We start from the raw sequence: 21,579 nt of genomic DNA, 5'->3' as shown, positions 1-21,579 counted from the left end.
CTGTCTCCCACATGGTCCCATTTCCCATAAAGCTCTTAGCTTGCCAGGCATTTCTCTGAGCAGATCCTTTTAAAAGAATTAATATTGCATTAGTGCCTGAAAAACCAACAGAGGCAGTAAAAAAAAAAAAAAGGCAAACACTTTTAAAAATCAAGCAGTAAGAAAACTTTGCAAATAGCCACTAGCAAAACATTCCTCATTTTCAGTGCTATCCTAAATGCTGAAAGAGTGCTCTGAACATTTCTTAGGAGGAATAAAGAGAAACCAAGTTCATTTACTCCAGAGTAATCCCATTAGATTTCAGGGCACAAATGTCTCCATATTTGGCAAGTTAAATGTGATGCCTCTCTTATTTTATTACCCCTGTCAAATGCGCATGCTACATGTTCATATCCAGTACTGCCCATAATTGGAAGAATACAAATATGAAATTATTTTATAGATATATTAAATTGTGAGGAGGGGGACTATCCAAATAATCATTAGCTAAGAAACAGGTAAACCCATAAAATGTATGCATTATATTTGTTTTGTTTTTAATTTTATCAAATTCACAACTCACATCAAGTAAAAAGCAAATAATTCAATGCCACAAATACAGGAATTCACTCAGAATAAAGCTTCAGTCTGGACCTTTAAGAGGACTTAAAAAAACTTTATATGGGGAGATAATTGTTCACAACAATAGAAAATAGTAAGATTTCCATGGATATGTGTGTGCATACATAAGAACTATTCTTACATTCTTCCTTGTGGTGAATAAAGTAGGCTGCTTTAAACTAATAATTTAACGTATTAAATCCCAGAGGAAAGGAAGTCGTATAAAAATCCAGAGGCTGTGCAGACTATCATTATCCATTGGCAAATGGTAGAGTGAGTTGTAGGAAGGAAGCTATAGGAAAATTAGAAAAGCACTTCACTGTCTGGAAGTTAAGACCTTATAATTTAGAACGTGAATGTGAAGCACAAATCCTTTAAATACAAGGAGGAGGAATTTTCCTCAGGGTTTGTGGCTGCTCACATCAGAGCCCCTGTTCCCTGAGCTTCCCCCCCACCCCTGCCAATGCCATATCAAGAGAAATGCAAGAGGGGTGGAGGTTTTCCGTGAGGCTTTGGATTACCTGAAGAGCTAGTGGCAAACTTGCTTCTGTGCAATCCATATATTTGCCGTTGAAAACGGGAGTACTTCGTTTTGACCGGCTGGTACCCACAGGTAGGGTGTAAAATGGGTGCTGCTGCAGCAGCTGGCTCTGACAGGTGAATTCTGGAGATTTTTTTTTCCTGTTTAGTCCTGAGCTATCTATCTGTCTGTCTGTCTTCATCTCATCTCATCTCATCTCAGTGCACATATGTGTGTGAGAAAGGCACACCTACCTGAAGAGTTTGGCAGCCATGGGACCCAGCCTCTGCCTCCTGGCCCTCTCCTACCAGCACCCTGCACCTCTGAATGCTCTTGTTTTTCCCCCTCCTCAGATTCAAGCCCAGACTTGGAAGCTCGGGGTGGGGGGATGCGGGGGGGCACCTGCTGAGCCAGCTTCCTTCCGTGGGTCCCCTTGAGCTCCGACCCGTCCCTTTGCCTTCAGGCTGTCCAGGCTGCCTCTTGCTTGCCTCTCTTCCAGATGCATTTGCACATCAGTTTTATACTCTGAGCCACCCCAGAGGTATTCCTTGGACCCAGGCAAGTGGAGAGGAGGGGGAACTACCTGTGGCTGCTCTCCCCCTGCCTCTGCCGGGAGTGGAACAGTCCATGTCTGTGTGTGCTCAGTGAACAGCTGTGTTTATGAGCACCTCCTCCAGACAGACGAACCTCGTGCTTTGTTGTGTGTGTGGTGAACCTCTACTACGCTCACGCGGCCCCTTCAGTGGCTGGTTGGAAATGGGAATGACAGGCGGAAACAACCAGCGTGCGTCCCTCGTTCTCTGACTCTCTCTGACTCTCCCCGTCAGACTCACAGCCTTGCCTTGTTAGCGCGCGGTATTTTTTGCTCCTGGGTGCTTGACCACAAGGCAGCTATGAAGCAGCGATCGATTCTAAAAGATGCCAGCTGAGCCGACTCTCTTTACGCTCAGCCAAAGTTTCCAAATTGAACAGACTAGTGCAATTGTAGAAGAGGTAGCTGTGTTACTCTGCGCTAACCTTGCAGGCAAAAACAAAAGAACTATAAAAGGACAAAGAAGTTAAAAAATGTTGTGGCACCTTAAAGACCAACTGGGATATTTGAAAGTGAGCTTTTGTGGACAAGACTGTCTGAGGAAGTGGATTTGTCCATGAAAGCTCACATTAAAATATACCAGTTGGTCTTTAAAAGCAAAGTGTGCTGCTTATATACCACCCCATAGTCCTTAAAGCACCCTCTGGGTGGTTTGCCGTTTAATTATGCAGGGCTACACATCACCCCCCACCACCCTCTCAGTGAGCTGGGTACTCAATTTGCTGAGGTCAGAAGGATGGAAGGCTGAGCCAACTTCAGTTTGGCTACCTGTACCTGTTGAGATTGAACATGGGTCGTGAGTGGTGTCCAGACTGCAGTACTGCAGTTTAATCCCTGTGCCATGAGGCTCCCCAAAAGACAGGTAATAGTAAGTTTCAGCTGCTGTTTGATAGAGAGTGGAGAGGGACTTGTAGGATTATTCTGTCATTTGAGCCATAGTATGGCTTTTGGTATTAAGCACCTGGACGTGGTCAAAATGCAGGTGGCTTATGCTGTTGAGCCTCAGGCAGCAAAATCCCTTTGGCTGGTTCTGGCAGGTGCTCATGGGGGCAGAGGGGCTGAAGTAAAAGGGCCTATATCAGGCAGCGCCCAGGAGTTTGTGTAGGGTGTGCTGGTGAAAATGTTGGACTGGGATCTAGGAGATACAGGTGCAAACCTTGACCAAGGTATGAAACCCCCCTGGAAGACCTTTGGGCCAGTGACTTCCTTTCTCTCAGTCTCTGTCCTACCTCGCAGGATTGCTGTAAACAAAGAGGGGGAAAGGGGGCAGCACAACCATGAGCGGAGGTGAGCAAACGGGAGAAAGGAAGGGAGATACATGTAACAAACACATAAATAAAGAATAAACCTTTTCAAAGGAAGGAACGGAACATGGCTGGGTCTAAATGGACGGAGGCCACTTTGACTCCAGAGCAGCCAGGAGAACATTTTAGACTCACTGGCAGCAGCACTGGCTCCAGCAGGACTTTGCTACACTGAGTCTTAAATAAATGGAAAGACATTTCAAGGTTTGGTTTCAAAGCAGTGGCCAGGCTTTACTGGGTGTCTGCAATGGAGGAATGAAACCTTTCTACAAAGAACTGAGTTCGAAAGCCTCCTCAAGCTCTTTCGCTGCCAAGATGGCTGGCTGGCGAGCCTGGCCAGAGATTTCACAACTGGTTATCTGGACCTGAGAAGCAGCTCATTAACTACAGTGGGGTCTCTAGTTAAGAACTTAATCCGTATTGGAAGGTGGTTCTCAAGTGGAAAAGTTCTTATGTAGAATCTGCATTTCCCATAGGAATGCATTGAAAACCATTTAATCTGTGTCTGCTCTTTTCCGTCCATAGAAACTAATGGGAAGCTGCTATTCCACCTTCTACCATTAGAGGGGGATATTTTTTCTTTTTTTTCCCCTTTGGTCAGGGAACAGTGTTAAAAGCACTTCTGACGAAGCTAATTTTGAAGCAATGGACTGAAAACCAATTAATCTGTTCTGGCTGTTTTTTTGTTATGTAGAGGTGCGTTCGTACATTGAAGCATTAGTTCCCATAGGAACTAATGCAAAGCTGGTTAATACGTACTCTACCACTAGGGGGAGAACTTTTTTTAAACCTAAGATGACCTAAGGTTAAAAAAAGAGCAGGAAAGTTTTTTTTTTCCTGTTCTTATCTTGGATTTCTGTTCTCAAGTAGAAGCAAAATTTAGCAAATGGAGCTGTTCGTAAGTGGAATTGTTCTTAAGTAGGGACGTTCTTAAGTAGAGACCCCACTGTAAGTGCCTTTTAGCCTGTTTCCAGTCTCCGGAGACCAATCGTGCCATCAGCTCACTTGGGAAGAAAAGCCCATAATGCTGGGGAAGGGGGAAGGCTAAATTGCTCCCCGAGGAAGTCCCAAAGCTCTGTCAAAGCCGCCTGGCACAAGTCATGATGTCACACTCCATTAATGACACACTGCAAACTGGACCAGGAAGAAAAGTCACATCCCTCTCTCCAGCCAAGACTCAGTTAGAGACACTTGTCCATGGGTCCTTTTGTTTCACCAGGTGGAAACAGACAGAATACTTGCAGACCTAGTGAATAAACAGCCCTTGGGGTAAGGGAAAAAAACTGAGGATAGTTCTTATTCTTTCCCCAGTTTGTCCATCTCTTCTTTCACAGGCTCGTGTATGAGGAGCTTCCAGAATGGAAGATTCTTCAGCAATCTGTTTATGATGTCTACACCTCAGTGAGAGGTTACTGCTTGAGCACAAACCCCCTGTTTTGCCTAAAAAGGGAAAGGGTGTGCTCAGTATATTTAAGCAGTGTGCTCATGGAAATGCCCCAGTGCACATATTCACCAAAGCTATACATGTTTGTTGGCTGTTTGATAGGCATATCCTCCCATGTGGGTAGCGTATGTGGCTCTGTTCCTCTCCACTTTATTCTCATAAAAACAACCCTGAAAGGTTGGTCTGACTAAAGAAGAATGGATGCTCTGAAATCTCATTTCTATCCCAAGCCACAACTTAGCACTTTAACCGCTACATCATACTGTCTCACATGGGGAATCCATAGAGTGGTGTTTTGGTGTATAACTGCAATTGTTCAAATGTTTTCCTTTGTTTCAAAACCTAGGTTGCAACTCCAGGAAGAATTGCCATGTATGAAAACTAAGCAACGGGTTCGTTCTGGAATGATAAGTCAGGCATGGGGCCATGGACCTGGCTTTAAGGATGGCGGGGGTGGGTGGGAGAAGCATTTCAAGAAGCAAATCTTACTTTGATTGCGATTCTAGCACAGTCTGACAGGAGAGAAACTCAAGCAGATAAGATTGTTTCCCCCATGATTCTGAAGGACGAAGTCACCCTCTAAAGGGAGAAATAGCAGAGGTTTCAAATAGTGAAATCAAGGGGTTATTGCTGAGGGGGGGGGTTTAGTGCTCAAGGGCAGAAACGTTCACACTTTGCAACTGATCTTTCCCCTGAAACCGATTGAGAGGTTTAGAGCTAAGAGGCACAGGAATGTAAGAAGCCAATCGTTGGTACTGTCTAGCCCAGGACTGTCAATGATCTGAAACAGCTTGCAGGGAGCCCTCCAGGTGTCAGGCATCCATTTCCCCAGCCCTACTGGGAATGGCAGGGGTTATGCCTGGGACCTCTTATACATAAAACAGCTGCTCTTCCAAAGAGTCAGACTTGTTTGTGTATTGTAAGAAAACACATACAAAACAAAACAAAACAAAACTAAACTAAACGAACAAAACTAAGAATAAAACTAAAAAAAAAACCTCAGTGGTTTGGTTTTGAAAATAATTTGAGGAGAAAGAGTGTGTGTGCCTTGTATGCACGTAGAGTTGACACAGAACATGGGAATGTCACTTTTTTGAAATATAGTTTCCCAGCTGTGGCCATCCTGCTGAGGGATATGGGAACCCATAAGTCTCCTGAGAAATCTATATGTGGGACAGGAAGCAACAGTTAGAACTGGATATGGAACAACTGATTGGTTCAAAATTGAGAAAGGAGTACGACAAGGCTGTATATTGTCTCCCTGCTTATTTAACTTATATGCAGAATACATCATGCAAAAGGCAGGACTGGATGAATCCCAAACTGGAATTAAGATTGCTGGAAGAAGTATCAACAACCTCAGATATGCAGATGATACCACTCTGATGGCAGAAAGTGAGGAGGAATTAAAAAACCTCTTAATGAGGGTGAAAGAGGAGAGTGCAAAAAATGGTCTGAAGCTCAACATTAAAAAAAACTAAGACAATGGCCACTGATCCCATCACCTCCTGGCAAATAGAAGGGGAAGACATGGAGGCAGTGACAGATTTTACTTTCTTGGGCTCCATGATCACTGCAGATGGTGACAGCAACCATGAAATTCAAAGACACCTGCTTCTTGGTAGGAAAGTGATGACAAGCCTAGACAGCCTCTTAAAAAGCAGAGACATCACCTTGCCGACAAAGGTCCACATAGTCAAACCTATGGTTTTTCCAGTAGTGATCTATGGAAGTGAGATCTGGACAATAAAGAAAGCTGACCGCCGAAGAATTGATGCTTTTGAATTGTGGTGCTGGAGGAGACTCTTGAGAGTCCCCTGGACTGAAAAGAGATCAGGACTATCCATTCTAAAGGAAATCAACCCTGAGTGTCCACTGGAAGGACAGATCCTGAAGCTGAGGCTCCAATACTTTGGCCATCTCATGAGAAGACTCCCTGGAAAAGACCCTAATGTTGAGAAAGTGTGAAGGCAAGAGGGGAAGGGAACAACAGAGGATGTCATCGAACTGACCAACATGAATTTGACCCAACTCCGGGAGGCAGTGGAAGATAGGAGGGCCTGGCGTGCTCTGGTCCATGGGGTCACGAAGAGTCAGACATGACTAAACGACTGAACAACAACAACAAGCCTAAATATGGAACTTTTGGCCCGGAGCCCTTTGGTATCATTTGTATCTGGCAACTTTCATGGGTAGACTTTTATGTTCCTATTATCATCCCACAAAAGTGCAGCTCTCAATCCAGATGGCTTCTTGTCCGTCACAGATACTGGTGAATGAAAAGCTGACGTTTGGAAGCAAGTTACCACCCTTGCCAGCCACAAGGTCCCTCTTTCCGCCAGACAGATTTTGTTACTTTTCAGCTGTTTGGAATTGTCCTACAGGGCTGGAGATCACTTGGCTGTGCTGGGTGTGCTTTTTAAAATTATTCCAAGGACCTACATCAAAAACGTTTCTCTCTTTCTCTCATAATCGATTGAGTTAAAAAAGAGAGTCACAAACTGTTGAGGGCTGCAATTTCCTGAAGCCCTACACAGCCCGGTCCCACCTGCTGGGGTTCATTTCACAACCCAGCAACACTGAGAAACGGTAGCGGTTTGTTTCCCCCTCTGGGTTTTACTCTTCTCCTTGCCAAGCAAAATAGACTTCAAGCATTTTTCTATAGCAAGAGAGAGAGAGACTTCGTGTGAAGGCAGGCTAGGAAAATAAGTTAAACTGAAATAGTCTTAAGTCAAAGGGACCCAAAAATCTACTTTCAGTCCCCCCCAAAAAACAAACAAACCCAGCTCCAGCCAATTTTTCAAACATATCTCAAATTTACACTTGCTGAGTAAATGACAGATAGTGTGTTATATCTGATATAGTGAAAACCAGGACTTGGGAGACCTGAGGTCAAATGGTCATTTCACTATGGAAATTCACAGGTGGAGAACTGAGAAAAACACTTCTTAAATAATCTCACTTACCTTGAAAGCACTGTTACAGCTACTATACGTAATTTGTTTCCATTGTGGTGGCACATAGCATGTGTGTGTGTGTGTGTGTGTGTGTGTGTGCGCACACACACACACACACGCATGCACACACACACACACACACACACAAATGATAGAGCTAAACTTTCAGCTATCAGATAATCATATTAACTTAGGTAACATGTTAGAGCTGCTAGCTGGGAAATTATAACCCAGTTACATCTGGAAGGTGCAGAAGTGAAGAGAAGTATTCTAGAGCAGTGGTCCCCAACCTTGGGCCTCCAGATTTTCTTGAACTGCAACTCCCAGAAGCCTTCAACACCACCTCTGCTGGCCAGGATTTCTGGGAGTTCAAGTCCAATAACATCTGGAGGCACAAGGTTGGGGACCACTGCTCTAGAGCATTCCAAGTGTTTCACATACAACCCACTAAGACTGATAAGCAGCCATTAGAATGGGGTGTCCCCCGATTCAGCACTTGTACTTGGATCACAGTTTTGTCTGGAGTGATCTGGATCCCATCCAGTTTGGTTCAGGTTCCCAAACTTAACTGATTTGGAAATTCAGATTGGAACACGCACATTGACTCACCTTGGAAAATGAAACAGCAATATATGTTGGGTTTTTTTCACTGATGGAAGTGAAAGCTGGAGAGGCATCATGAAATCTAATGGGGGAATAAATCTGCCAGATTTCAAGAAGCTAACTTTGGGAATTTGCATCCTAAGCCTCTTTAAAGTTTGTCCTTTTTTAAAAAAGAAGAGAGTTCTTAAAAGCAAGTACATTTAGTTGGCCTGCCTACTTAATCTTGCCCATTTCAGCTCCTTTTCTTGTTTCACTGTCTCTGTAGTATCTGCAGCATTTTCCTAGAGCCCTGAGAAAATCCTTGAATTTACAGATAAAAAGCTATGCACACACCAAAAAGAATTAGGAGGATGGATTAAAATATTACCCTATTGGATATGACAGCAGTTGCAGGGTGAGCAAGCAGGCTTCAGCACTTAGCAGAAGCAGGCAGTTAGAGACAGGCAGCTAAACCATATATAAACTTCCAGGTGGACAAAATCCCATTGCTGGGACCATGCTAGAGCCCTAAAAACCATGTCTAAAATTCAGATTTCGAGGTTGATATATAGCCAAGGCAAGCAGGCAGACAGGCAAAAAGGTGGGGCATTGCATAGCAGCAGGCAACCAAAATACCTTTCTGTGTTGACACAGCTCTTCCTAGTTTTGGTGATATCATGATAGATTCCTAAAAAGCAACTTCAAGATTCAGCACAGGAGTACTGTTCTGAAGGGCACAGCAAAGACGATCATGTCATTTAACGCCACCACCTCATCAAGGGATTTGGTAATCTTTCTACTTAATAAGGACCCCAAGTCAGGTTACATAATTAAAACCCAATATTTAAAGCTTAAAACAATGATTTTTATTTCAGTTCTTTCACATGCCTAGTGATGTGATCTATCAAGAGTATGGTGGCTAGTGGAATTATGCTGTATTTTTTGCATGGAGTGGAAGTTAAGGTACAAGAAGGGGACACCAGCATAGCCATGCTTTCAGATAGGGGTTTGATCTGTGGTATGAATTTGTTTGTTTTCTGGCAATACTATTCTTGATAGGTGATATCAAGTTGTTTCTAACTTATGGAAACCTTCTGAATGAGTGACCTCTGAAAAGTCCTATCATTAACCCCCCACCTCAATCTTGCATACTTTTTAAAATTGAATTGAGTCCTTCTCATATTCAGTTTTCCTCTTTTCATGCTGCCTTCAGCTTTTCCCAGCATTACCTCCTTTTCTAGCAATTTTTTGCTTTAAATGATGTTTCTCTCTCTCTCTTGAGAATTAATGCAGAACTGAGGAATCTCAAGTCTCATTGCTGAATCTGGCTTTCCCATAATCCTAAACTCATTGTCAGGGGTCTGAAAGATGGTTATACCTGCGGGCTTCCTCTTGGTACGATCCTTTAGTACTTAGCTATTCAGCTTCTCTGCAGGGTTTTCTTTTCCATTGTACAACTGGTGGTCCTGAGGCTTACTGCCAGCAACAGCTTTAAGTATTTTTTGTCCCACTCTTTTGCATTATTGAAATGCACAGCCCTCCCCCTTTGAAAACGGATTCAGCTCTCCTGTAGAAAGAGGCTGGCCACCCAATGTCTCAAAAGGAATCCCCTGGGCAGCAGCACAGTTATGCGAAGCAGTTCTAGAAGAGAAGTAGTTTCCTCTCAATAGATTTCAAGTGACCTTTGTTTGCTTCACAGCTCTCTTAGTCATAGAGAATCCTAGCTAACAGAGGGCTGGAAATATAGGGCCATTTCCTGCATTACTTTCCCTGCTACAGAAGATACAAAAACAAAGTCATTATTTTGCATTTGGGTTTTTTTTTAATATGTGTGTAAAAGGCTCATGGACATATATAACTTCCAGAAAATTCTGCTCTGATCCCACGTGGTTTAGGATGGCACCATGCCTCTTTGCATCAGGTCAAACCCTCACAGATTTATAATTCAGTACCATACAGGCCCATTGCTGGCTGGATATTTCAGTGAGTTAGATGTTGGGTTGTGGAGTCAGAGGTTGGCTCCTGTGACTGGTCAAGCTGCACAGTCTCAGGATGCATCCAGAAGAAGGATGAACTGCTCCTGAGTACTCTTTACACCTAGAAAACCCTGGAAAGGGTCTCCATAGGTCAGAACTGGCTTGATGGTATACAAGTATTATCATTACTGTTACACAAGTCTATTGACACGTTAAGTAGATTCCACATGAAGGATTCTTCCTGCAACACTCTGGGAATATGATGCCAGCTCAGCTTAGCTCCAGATGTGAATAAAAAGATCACTGTGTGACAACCCCAGACCTACTGGAGGATGCCACAGTTTCACTAAGCTGCCACCAACCATTCCCTGTAAGGAGTCACACAGACCAGGAATGGATTTTTAACAAACAAAGGAATAAGGTTTATTTAAATAACACACAGGGAAAAAAAATTATCAAGTGAATAAGATACAGTAACGTGGCTTAGTCTCAATCATACATACACCAGTTTGGTTCACACAGAACACCTTTAAATAAAGCACAGACCCTGAACCTATCAGTTCTGGCTACCCATACAGACACCTGAACCTATCAGGTTGGTACTGACTGACACACAGTAGTACCCTGTCTGACACACAGACTCCCACACCAGCTTCCTCTTCTCAGCTCTTCTCTCTTGCTTCTCCACACAGGCTTCACATATATATACAGTACAGCCCCTCCTCCTGATGTCCCGCCTTCCACTCCCCATAGGATGGAACTTTCCCTCCAAACCCATGACAGACAGGTAACATCAGTGCTGTATGTAACACCTCCCCTCTTTATAAGTTGTTTTGTAGGGGGAAAGCTAAAGTGCTTTTCTCCAAAAAACAACCTGGATCCAAAACATACAAAAACAGTTATACATTAACATACACTACCATACTTACTTATACTTACACTAGGATAAACATCTCAATTAGGCATTTAAACATTTACCATTTACAATACATCAAGTGACCTTTATTCATACAAACCAAGCATGTTTGGTAACCAGATACATTTAACCTTTGGTCACCAAAATATATACATAGTCCATATTTCTTTCGCCGTCTTCATTCTTCGGGTCTTCTTGACAAGGCGTCAGCAACACAGTTCACTGACCCTCTGACCACCTTCACTTCAAAGTCGTAGTCTTGCAGGTTTAAAGCCCACCTCATAAGTTTACTATTGTGGGTTTTCATTGTCTTTAACCATTGCAGTGGTGAATGGTCAGTGCACAGAATAAAATGTCTTCCCCAGATGTAAGGCTTGGCCTTCTGGATCGCGTAGACTATGGCCAGGCACTCCTTTTCCACGGTTGCCAAATGTCTCTCACCTTTCTGGAGTTTCCTAATCAGGTAGGACACTGGATGCTGGTCACCATTTTCATCCTCCTGGCAAAGAACTGCTCCTACCCCGCTGTTAGACGCATCGGTGTAGATGATGAACTCCCGGTCGAAGTCTGGAGCACGCAGCACTGGATAGTTGATGAGGGCCTCCTTCAACCTCTGGAACGCCTCCTCACAGTCACTGGTCCACGGGATGCGGTCATCAGTCTTCTTCCGCGTCAGATCGGTCAGCGGAGTCGCTATCTCGCTAAACCTCGGGATGAATTTTCTGTAGTAGCCCACCAACCCAAGAAATGATTTGACTTTTTTCTTGGTGTTGGGCCTGGGCCAATCACGAACGGCTTCTATCTTGGCCTCTAGGGGTTTGATCACTCCTCCCCCTACTATGTGACCCAAGTATTTTATTTCTGGGCTACCCAGCTGCAGTTTGTTCTCTTTACAGGGCCTAGGCCAAAGCACTCCCTCCCCTGGGTTAAAGTGCCTCTCCCTGCCTTCCTGGTCATCCCAAGCTTTCTTTCTGACCTTTTGAGCTTGCAGGGTCTCTGCTGCTAGCTCTAGGTTTCTCTTTAGGTCATTCCTTAAAGAGTCTATATATGTCACAACATCTCGTGGGTCATCCTGGGTGATCTGCTCCCAATTTTGTTTGATCAAATCGAGTGGCCCTTTCACCCTTCTCCCAAACAAAAGTTCAAACGGACTGAACCCGGTACTGGCTTGTGGCACTGATCGATAAGCAAACAAAAGGGATTGCAGCTTCTGGTCCCAATTGTTTGGATTCTCTGCCAAGTAAGCCCTAATCATGCGCATCAGAGTCCCATTGAACTTCTCCGTTAACCCATTACTTTCAGGGTGATAGGCAGTGGTTTCCTTGTGTTTAATTCCACAGATTTGCCATAACCGTTTCATGAGCTTCGATGTAAACGATGCGCCCAAATCTGTGATTATTTCTGAGGCAAATCCCATCCTGGACATATACCCCACCAAGGCATCTGCCACTGTGTTAGTTTCAATGTTAGTCAAGGGTATGGCTTCGGGGTACCTCGTGGCATGGTCCACAATGGTGAGAATGAACCTGTTCCCCCTCTTTGTGGCCTTGGGCAAGGGTCCCACAATATCCACCCCTATACATTTGAACGGAGTGTCAATCACAGGCAAAGGGCACAACTTTGCTTTGGTCCTGTCACGGTTATTCCCCTGCCTCTGACACACATCACACTGTTTACAGAACTCCTTGATCTGCTTCCCTATTTCAGGCCAGTAAAAATTCTGTGTGATTCTCTGCTGTGTTTTGTTCACCCCTAAGTGCGCAGCAAACATGTCAGAGTGCCCCCTTTGTAAGATCATGGGGCGATACTTTTCAGGTACCACTAGCTGACTTCTGATCCCATCTCCCCCTTTTGAGATATTCCTCAGGGTCTCTCTATATAAAATCCCCTTTTTCTCTCGAAATCTCACTGGGGTTTCAGGTGTTAGCTGGGCGTCTGTCACCTGCTCAAAACACTTTTGGAGAGTGGCGTCTGCCTTTTGCTCTTGGCCAAATCGGCTGTCTGTGGTTAAGGTTTCCACCACAGCTTCTGAACTTCCCCCACCTGCCTCCATCTCGGGCTCATCAGTACCCCCCTGAACTGTCCCCGTGGTAGCTTGTGAGCGTGTAATCACTAGCACCCGTTTCACATGTTCAGCCAGGTCATTTCCCACGAGCAGGGCTGCTGGCAGAGTCGATGAAATCGCTAGCCGCCAAACTCCCCTCCAGCCTTGAAAGTTCACAGGTACCTCAGCTACTGGCAGCGAGATCACCTGTCCCTCAATCCCTGCCACCTTCATGCTCTCATTTGGAATTATATACTCTCTAGGAATAATATCTGGATGGCACAGGGTCACCTGGGAACAAGTATCCCTCAGCCCCCTATACTGATGGTCAAGTATTCCTACGCCCACCCCTGCGGTTTCAAACAACTGTGAATCTGTTCTCACTAGCAAGCAGCGCTTGACTTCCAGAAGAGGACCATTTTCCTCAGCCTGATCAGCAGATGTAACTGTTCCAGATTGAGTAGCCATGGCAACAGGCTCCCTCAGTGACAAGGAGCTTTGCCCTGTCTGGACACAGAACACAGCTTTTGGCTTGGTTCCACTCAAATCATGAGGCACATTTCCTTTTAGCTGCTTTAATTTCTCACACTCTGAGATTAGATGGCCCTTTCCTTGACAGAAATAACATTTTCTGCTGTACTTGGAGTCTTTCTCATCTGTTTTTGGTTTTCCCTCCAAAATCTGATTCCTGGACTGGCTCTGCCCAGAAGTTTTATCAACAAAATGGCCGCCCATTTTTGGCGGGCTCTGAACTAACCCTTTGGAGTACTTAGGGTCCCATGTTTCCCTCATGTTTTCCTCAGAATAATTCAGGTTTTGATGTTGTGCCTTAACCTGTGTGCCTTCTTTTGGTTTCTTTTCTAGCTGCAATTTCTTCTCTTTTATTCTCAAAACCAGCTCCTTTTGCTTAGCCTCAAACTCAGCCCTGATCTGTAAAATTTCTTCCTCAGCCCTAGCTTTTATCTCTTTTACTTTTTCTTCAGTCTTATCTCTGATTTCTTTTAATTTAATGTCTTTTTGCTGATTATATTTTTCAAGATCTTGCTCACTTTGTCTGGCCTGAGCCTCATACTTTTCTTTCTTTGACATTTCTTCCCCTGATAAATTGTTAATAAACTTATTTAGGAAATCCAATTCTAATTGTACCATTCTAATTTGATGTTTCAGTTCCATCACTTTCATCCTCATGGCTATTTCCCTTTTCCTGGCATCTGCCTCTGCCTGTTTGATTTCATCTCTTTCTTTTCTTCTGATTTCCATTTCCCTCACCCTCAGTTCATGCTGTTGGGCTAGGAGCATTTTTCTGAGTTCTGGGTTCTGTTCTCCCGTGCTCTCATCCTGCACTGAGCCAAATTCTTCCTCAGAACCTTGGTCTACCTGGGGTTCTTTCACTTCACCCATTTCTGCCATTTGGCTTCGAGTCAAGGGCATAATCCCCCCCCCAGAACAGGCTGCTTTCAAAAGTCAAGCCTCAAAATAAAGCGACCACTTTTTTTTTTCTTTTGCCTCAGAAACAGCCTTCTACAGATTGCTGCTGTTCTTTCAGCACTAACCCAGACCTACTGGAGGATGCCACACTTTCACTAAGCTGCCACCAACCATTCCCTGTAAGGAGTCACACAGACCAGGAATGGATTTTTAACAAACAAAGGAATAAGGTTTATTTAAATAACACACAGGGAAAATAAAATAATCAAGTGAATAAGATACAGTAACGTGGCTTAGTCTCAATCATACATACACCAGTTTGGTTCACACAGAACACCTTTAAATAAAGCACAGACCCTGAACCTATCAGTTCTGGCTACCCATACAGACACCTGAACCTATCAGGTTGGTACTGACTGACACACAGTAGTACCCTGTCTGACACACAGACTCCCACACCAGCTTCCTCTTCTCAGCTCTTCTCTCTTGCTTCTCCACACAGGCTTCACATATATATACAGTACAGCCCCTCCTCCTGATGTCCCGCCTTCCACTCCCCATAGGATGGAACTTTCCCTCCAAACCCATGACAGACAGGTAACATCAGTGCTGTATGTAACACCTCCCCTCTTTATAAGTTGTTTTGTAGGGGGAAAGCTAAAGTGCTTTTCTCCAAAAAACAACCTGGATCCAAAACATACAAAAACAGTTATACATTAACATACACTACCATACTTACTTATACTTACACTAGGATAAACATCTCAATTAGGCATTTAAACATTTACCATTTACAATACATCAAGTGACCTTTATTCATACAAACCAAGCATGTTTGGTAACCAGATACATTTAACCTTTGGTCACCAAAATATATACATAGTCCATATTTCTTTCGCCGTCTTCATTCTTCGGGTCTTCTTGACAAGGCGTCAGCAACACAGTTCACTGACCCTCTGACCACCTTCACTTCAAAGTCGTAGTCTTGCAGGTTTAAAGCCCACCTCATAAGTTTACTATTGTGGGTTTTCATTGTCTTTAACCATTGCAGTGGTGAATGGTCAGTGCACAGAATAAAATGTCTTCCCCAGATGTAAGGCTTGGCCTTCTGGATCGCGTAGACTATTGCCAGGCACTCCTTTTCCACGGTTGCCAAATGTCTCTCACCTTTCTGGAGTTTCCTACTCAGGTAGGACACTGGATGCTGGTCACCATTTTCATCCTCCTGGCAAAGAACTGCTCCTACCCCGCTGTTAGACGCATCGGTGTAGATGATGAACTCCCGGTCGAAGTCTGGAGCACGCAGCACTGGATAGTTGATGAGGGCCTCCTTCAACCTCTGGAACGCCTCCTCACAGTCACTGGTCCACGGGATGCGGTCATCAGTCTTCTTCCGCGTCAGATCAGTCAGCGGAGTCGCTATCTCGCTAAACCTCGGGATGAATTTTCTGTAGTAGCCCACCAACCCAAGAAATGATTTGACTTTTTTCTTGGTGTTGGGCCTGGGCCAATCACGAACGGCTTCTATCTTGGCCTCTAGGGGTTTGATCACTCCTCCCCCTACTATGTGACCCAAGTATTTTATTTCTGGGCTACCCAGCTGCAGTTTGTTCTCTTTACAGGGCCTAGGCCAAAGCACTCCCTCCCCTGGGTTAAAGTGCCTCTCCCTGCCTTCCTGGTCATCCCAAGCTTTCTTTCTGACCTTTTGAGCTTGCAGGGTCTCTGCTGCTAGCTCTAGGTTTCTCTTTAGGTCATTCCTTAAAGAGTCTATATATGTCACAACATCTCGTGGGTCATCCTGGGTGATCTGCTCCCAATTTTGTTTGATCAAATCGAGTGGCCCTTTCACCCTTCTCCCAAACAAAAGTTCAAACGGACTGAACCCGGTACTGGCTTGTGGCACTGATCGATAAGCAAACAAAAGGGATTGCAGCTTCTGGTCCCAATTGTTTGGATTCTCTGCCAAGTAAGCCCTAATCATGCGCATCAGAGTCCCATTGAACTTCTCCGTTAACCCATTACTTTCAGGGTGATAGGCAGTGGTTTCCTTGTGTTTAATTCCACAGATTTGCCATAACCGTTTCATGAGCTTCGATGTAAACGATGCGCCCAAATCTGTGATTATTTCTGAGGCAAATCCCATCCTGGACATATACCCCACCAAGGCATCTGCCACTGTGTTAGTTTCAATGTTAGTCAAGGGTATGGCTTCGGGGTACCTCGTGGCATGGTCCACAATGGTGAGAATGAACCTGTTCCCCCTCTTTGTGGCCTTGGGCAAGGGTCCCACAATATCCACCCCTATACATTTGAACGGAGTGTCAATCACAGGCAAAGGGCACAACTTTGCTTTGGTCCTGTCACGGTTATTCCCCTGCCTCTGACACACATCACACTGTTTACAGAACTCCTTGATCTGCTTCCCTATTTCAGGCCAGTAAAAATTCTGTGTGATTCTCTGCTGTGTTTTGTTCACCCCTAAGTGCGCAGCAAACATGTCAGAGTGCCCCCTTTGTAAGATCATGGGGCGATACTTTTCAGGTACCACTAGCTGACTTCTGATCCCATCTCCCCCTTTTGAGATATTCCTCAGGGTCTCTCTATATAAAATCCCCTTTTTCTCTCGAAATCTCACTGGGGTTTCAGGTGTTAGCTGGGCGTCTGTCACCTGCTCAAAACACTTTTGGAGAGTGGCGTCTGCCTTTTGCTCTTGGCCAAATCGGCTGTCTGTGGTTAAGGTTTCCACCACAGCTTCTGAACTTCCCCCACCTGCCTCCATCTCGGGCTCATCAGTACCCCCCTGAACTGTCCCCGTGGTAGCTTGTGAGCGTGTAATCACTAGCACCCGTTTCACATGTTCAGCCAGGTCATTTCCCACGAGCAGGGCTGCTGGCAGAGTCGATGAAATCGCTAGCCGCCAAACTCCCCTCCAGCCTTGAAAGTTCACAGGTACCTCAGCTACTGGCAGCGAGATCACCTGTCCCTCAATCCCTGCCACCTTCATGCTCTCATTTGGAATTATATACTCTCTAGGAATAATATCTGGATGGCACAGGGTCACCTGGGAACAAGTATCCCTCAGCCCCCTATACTGATGGTCAAGTATTCCTACGCCCACCCCTGCGGTTTCAAACAACTGTGAATCTGTTCTCACTAGCAAGCAGCGCTTGACTTCCAGAAGAGGACCATTTTCCTCAGCCTGATCAGCAGATGTAACTGTTCCAGATTGAGTAGCCATGGCAACAGGCTCCCTCAGTGACAAGGAGCTTTGCCCTGTCTGGACACAGAACACAGCTTTTGGCTTGGTTCCACTCAAATCATGAGGCACATTTCCTTTTAGCTGCTTTAATTTCTCACACTCTGAGATTAGATGGCCCTTTCCTTGACAGAAATAACATTTTCTGCTGTACTTGGAGTCTTTCTCATCTGTTTTTGGTTTTCCCTCCAAAATCTGATTCCTGGACTGGCTCTGCCCAGAAGTTTTATCAACAAAATGGCCGCCCATTTTTGGCGGGCTCTGAACTAACCCTTTGGAGTACTTAGGGTCCCATGTTTCCCTCATGTTTTCCTCAGAATAATTCAGGTTTTGATGTTGTGCCTTAACCTGTGTGCCTTCTTTTGGTTTCTTTTCTAGCTGCAATTTCTTCTCTTTTATTCTCAAAACCAGCTCCTTTTGCTTAGCCTCAAACTCAGCCCTGATCTGTAAAATTTCTTCCTCAGCCCTAGCTTTTATCTCTTTTACTTTTTCTTCAGTCTTATCTCTGATTTCTTTTAATTTAATGTCTTTTTGCTGATTATATTTTTCAAGATCTTGCTCACTTTGTCTGGCCTGAGCCTCATACTTTTCTTTCTTTGACATTTCTTCCCCTGATAAATTGTTAATAAACTTATTTAGGAAATCCAATTCTAATTGTACCATTCTAATTTGATGTTTCAGTTCCATCACTTTCATCCTCATGGCTATTTCCCTTTTCCTGGCATCTGCCTCTGCCTGTTTGATTTCATCTCTTTCTTTTCTTCTGATTTCCATTTCCCTCACCCTCAGTTCATGCTGTTGGGCTAGGAGCATTTTTCTGAGTTCTGGGTTCTGTTCTCCCGTGCTCTCATCCTGCACTGAGCCAAATTCTTCCTCAGAACCTTGGTCTACCTGGGGTTCTTTCACTTCACCCATTTCTGCCATTTGGCTTCGAGTCAAGGGCATAATCCCCCCCCCCCAGAACAGGCTGCTTTCAAAAGTCAAGCCTCAAAATAAAGCGACCACTTTTTTTTTCTTTTGCCTCAGAAACAGCCTTCTACAGATTGCTGCTGTTCTTTCAGCACTAACCCAGACCTACTGGAGGATGCCACACTTTCACTAAGCTGCCACCAACCATTCCCTGTAAGGAGTCACACAGACCAGGAATGGATTTTTAACAAACAAAGGAATAAGGTTTATTTAAATAACACACAGGGAAAATAAAATAATCAAGTGAATAAGATACAGTAACGTGGCTTAGTCTCAATCATACATACACCAGTTTGGTTCACACAGAACACCTTTAAATAAAGCACAGACCCTGAACCTATCAGTTCTGGCTACCCATACAGACACCTGAACCTATCAGGTTGGTACTGACTGACACACAGTAGTACCCTGTCTGACACACAGACTCCCACACCAGCTTCCTCTTCTCAGCTCTTCTCTCTTGCTTCTCCACACAGGCTTCACATATATATACAGTACAGCCCCTCCTCCTGATGTCCCGCCTTCCACTCCCCATAGGATGGAACTTTCCCTCCAAACCCATGACAGACAGGTAACATCAGTGCTGTATGTAACACCTCCCCTCTTTATAAGTTGTTTTGTAGGGGGAAAGCTAAAGTGCTTTTCTCCAAAAAACAACCTGGATCCAAAACATACAAAAACAGTTATACATTAACATACACTACCATACTTACTTATACTTACACTAGGATAAACATCTCAATTAGGCATTTAAACATTTACCATTTACAATACATCAAGTGACCTTTATTCATACAAACCAAGCATGTTTGGTAACCAGATACATTTAACCTTTGGTCACCAAAATATATACATAGTCCATATTTCTTTCGCCGTCTTCATTCTTCGGGTCTTCTTGACAAGGCGTCAGCAACACAGTTCACTGACCCTCTGACCACCTTCACTTCAAAGTCGTAGTCTTGCAGGTTTAAAGCCCACCTCATAAGTTTACTATTGTGGGTTTTCATTGTCTTTAACCATTGCAGTGGTGAATGGTCAGTGCACAGAATAAAATGTCTTCCCCAGATGTAAGGGCTTGGCCTTCTGGGATCGCGTAGACTATTGCCCAGGCACTCCTTTTCCACGGTTGCCAAATGTCTCTCACCTTTCTGGAGTTTCCTACTCAGGTAGGACACTGGATGCTGGTCACCATTTTCATCCCTCCTGGCAAAGAACTGCTCCTACCCCGCTGTTAGACGCATCGGTGTAGATGATGAACTCCCGGTCGAAGTCTGGAGCACGCAGCACTGGATAGTTGATGAGGGCCTCCTTCAACCTCTGGAACGCCTCCTCACAGTCACTGGTCCACGGGATGTGGTCATCAGTCTTCTTCCGCGTCAGATCGGTCAGCGGAGTCGCTATCTCGCTAAACCTCGGGATGAATTTTCTGTAGTAGCCCACCAACCCAAGAAATGATTTGACTTTTTTCTTGGTGTTGGGCCTGGGCCAATCACGAACGGCTTCTATCTTGGCCTCTAGGGGTTTGATCACTCCTCCCCCTACTATGTGACCCAAGTATTTTATTTCTGGGCTACCCAGCTGCAGTTTGTTCTCTTTACAGGGCCTAGGCCAAAGCACTCCCTCCCCTGGGTTAAAGTGCCTCTCCCTGCCTTCCTGGTCATCCCAAGCTTTCTTTCTGACCTTTTGAGCTTGCAGGGTCTCTGCTGCTAGCTCTAGGTTTCTCTTTAGGTCATTCCTTAAAGAGTCTATATATGTCACAACATCTCGTGGGTCATCCTGGGTGATCTGCTCCCAATTTTGTTTGATCAAATCAAGTGGCCCTTTCACCCTTCTCCCAAACAAAAGTTCAAACGGACTGAACCCGGTACTGGCTTGTGGCACTGATCGATAAGCAAACAAAAGGGATTGCAGCTTCTGGTCCCAATTGTTTGGATTCTCTGCCAAGTAAGCCCTAATCATGCGCATCAGAGTCCCATTGAACTTCTCCGTTAACCCATTACTTTCAGGGTGATAGGCAGTGGTTTCCTTGTGTTTAATTCCACAGATTTGCCATAACCGTTTCATGAGCTTCGATGTAAACGATGTGCCCAAATCTGTGATTATTTCTGAGGCAAATCCCATCCTGGACATATACCCCACCAAGGCATCTGCCACTGTGTTAGTTTCGATGTTAGTCAAGGGAATGGCTTCGGGGTACCTCGTGGCATGGTCCACAATGGTGAGAATGAACCTGTTCCCCCTCTTTGTGGCCTTGGGCAAAGGTCCCACAATATCCACCCCTATACATTTGAACGGAGTGTCAATCACAGGCAAAGGGCACAACTTTGCTTTGGTCCTGTCACGGTTATTCCCCTGCCTCTGACACACATCACATTGTTTACAGAACTCCTTGATCTGCTTCCCTATTTCAGGCCAGTAAAAATTCTGTGTGATTCTCTGTTGTGTTTTGTTCACCCCTAAGTGCGCAGCAAACATGTCAGAGTGCCCCCTTTGTAAGATCATGGGGCGATACTTTTCAGGTACCACCAGCTGACTTCTGATCCCATCTCCCCCTTTTGAGATATTCCTCAGGGTCTCCCTATATAAAATTCCCTTTTTCTCTCGAAATCTCACTGGGGTTTCAGGTGTTAGCTGGGCGTCTGTCACCTGTTCAAAACACTTTTGGAGAGTGGCGTCTGCCTTTTGCTCTTGGCCAAATCGGCTGTCTGTGGTTAAGGTTTCCACCACAGCTTCTGAACTTCCCCCACCTGCTTCCATCTCGGGCTCATCAGTACCCCCCTGAACTGTCCCCGTGGTGGCTTGTGAGCGTGTAATCACTAGCACCCGTTTCACATGTTCAGCCAGGTCATTTCCCACGAGCACGGCTGCTGGCAGAGTCGCTGAAATCGCTAGCCGCCAAACTCCCCTCCAGCCTTGAAAGTTCACAGGTACCTCAGCTACTGGCAGCGAGATCACCTGTCCCTCAATCCCTGCCACCTTCATGCTCTCATT

At 44.9% G+C, this 21,579-nt stretch overlaps 1 protein-coding gene across 2 annotated transcripts in view; it reads right to left on the bottom strand.

The window, feature by feature from the left end:
- The window catches only part of LOC110080634 (hyaluronidase-4), a 57,928-nt gene that overhangs the window by 15,853 nt on the left and 20,496 nt on the right, over positions 1-21,579 (bottom strand). The window contains exon 1 of one of the 2 annotated variants that reach the window (XM_078385460.1): positions 1,375-6,765. The exons of the other annotated variant lie outside the window; for it this stretch is intronic. Coding sequence (XP_078241586.1) covers positions 1,375-1,394 — 20 coding nt within the window. The 5' untranslated portion in view covers positions 1,395-6,765. Of the gene's footprint in view, positions 1-1,374; positions 6,766-21,579 lie in introns of those variants that run through there. 2 annotated transcript variants of the gene reach the window in all.

This window comes from Pogona vitticeps, chromosome 2 (genome assembly GCF_051106095.1).
Source record: "Pogona vitticeps strain Pit_001003342236 chromosome 2, PviZW2.1, whole genome shotgun sequence".
Taxonomy (NCBI): Eukaryota; Metazoa; Chordata; class Lepidosauria; order Squamata; family Agamidae; genus Pogona; species Pogona vitticeps.
The sequence above is the reverse complement of the archived record's forward strand: the minus strand, read 5'-3'. Positions and strand labels throughout refer to the sequence as shown.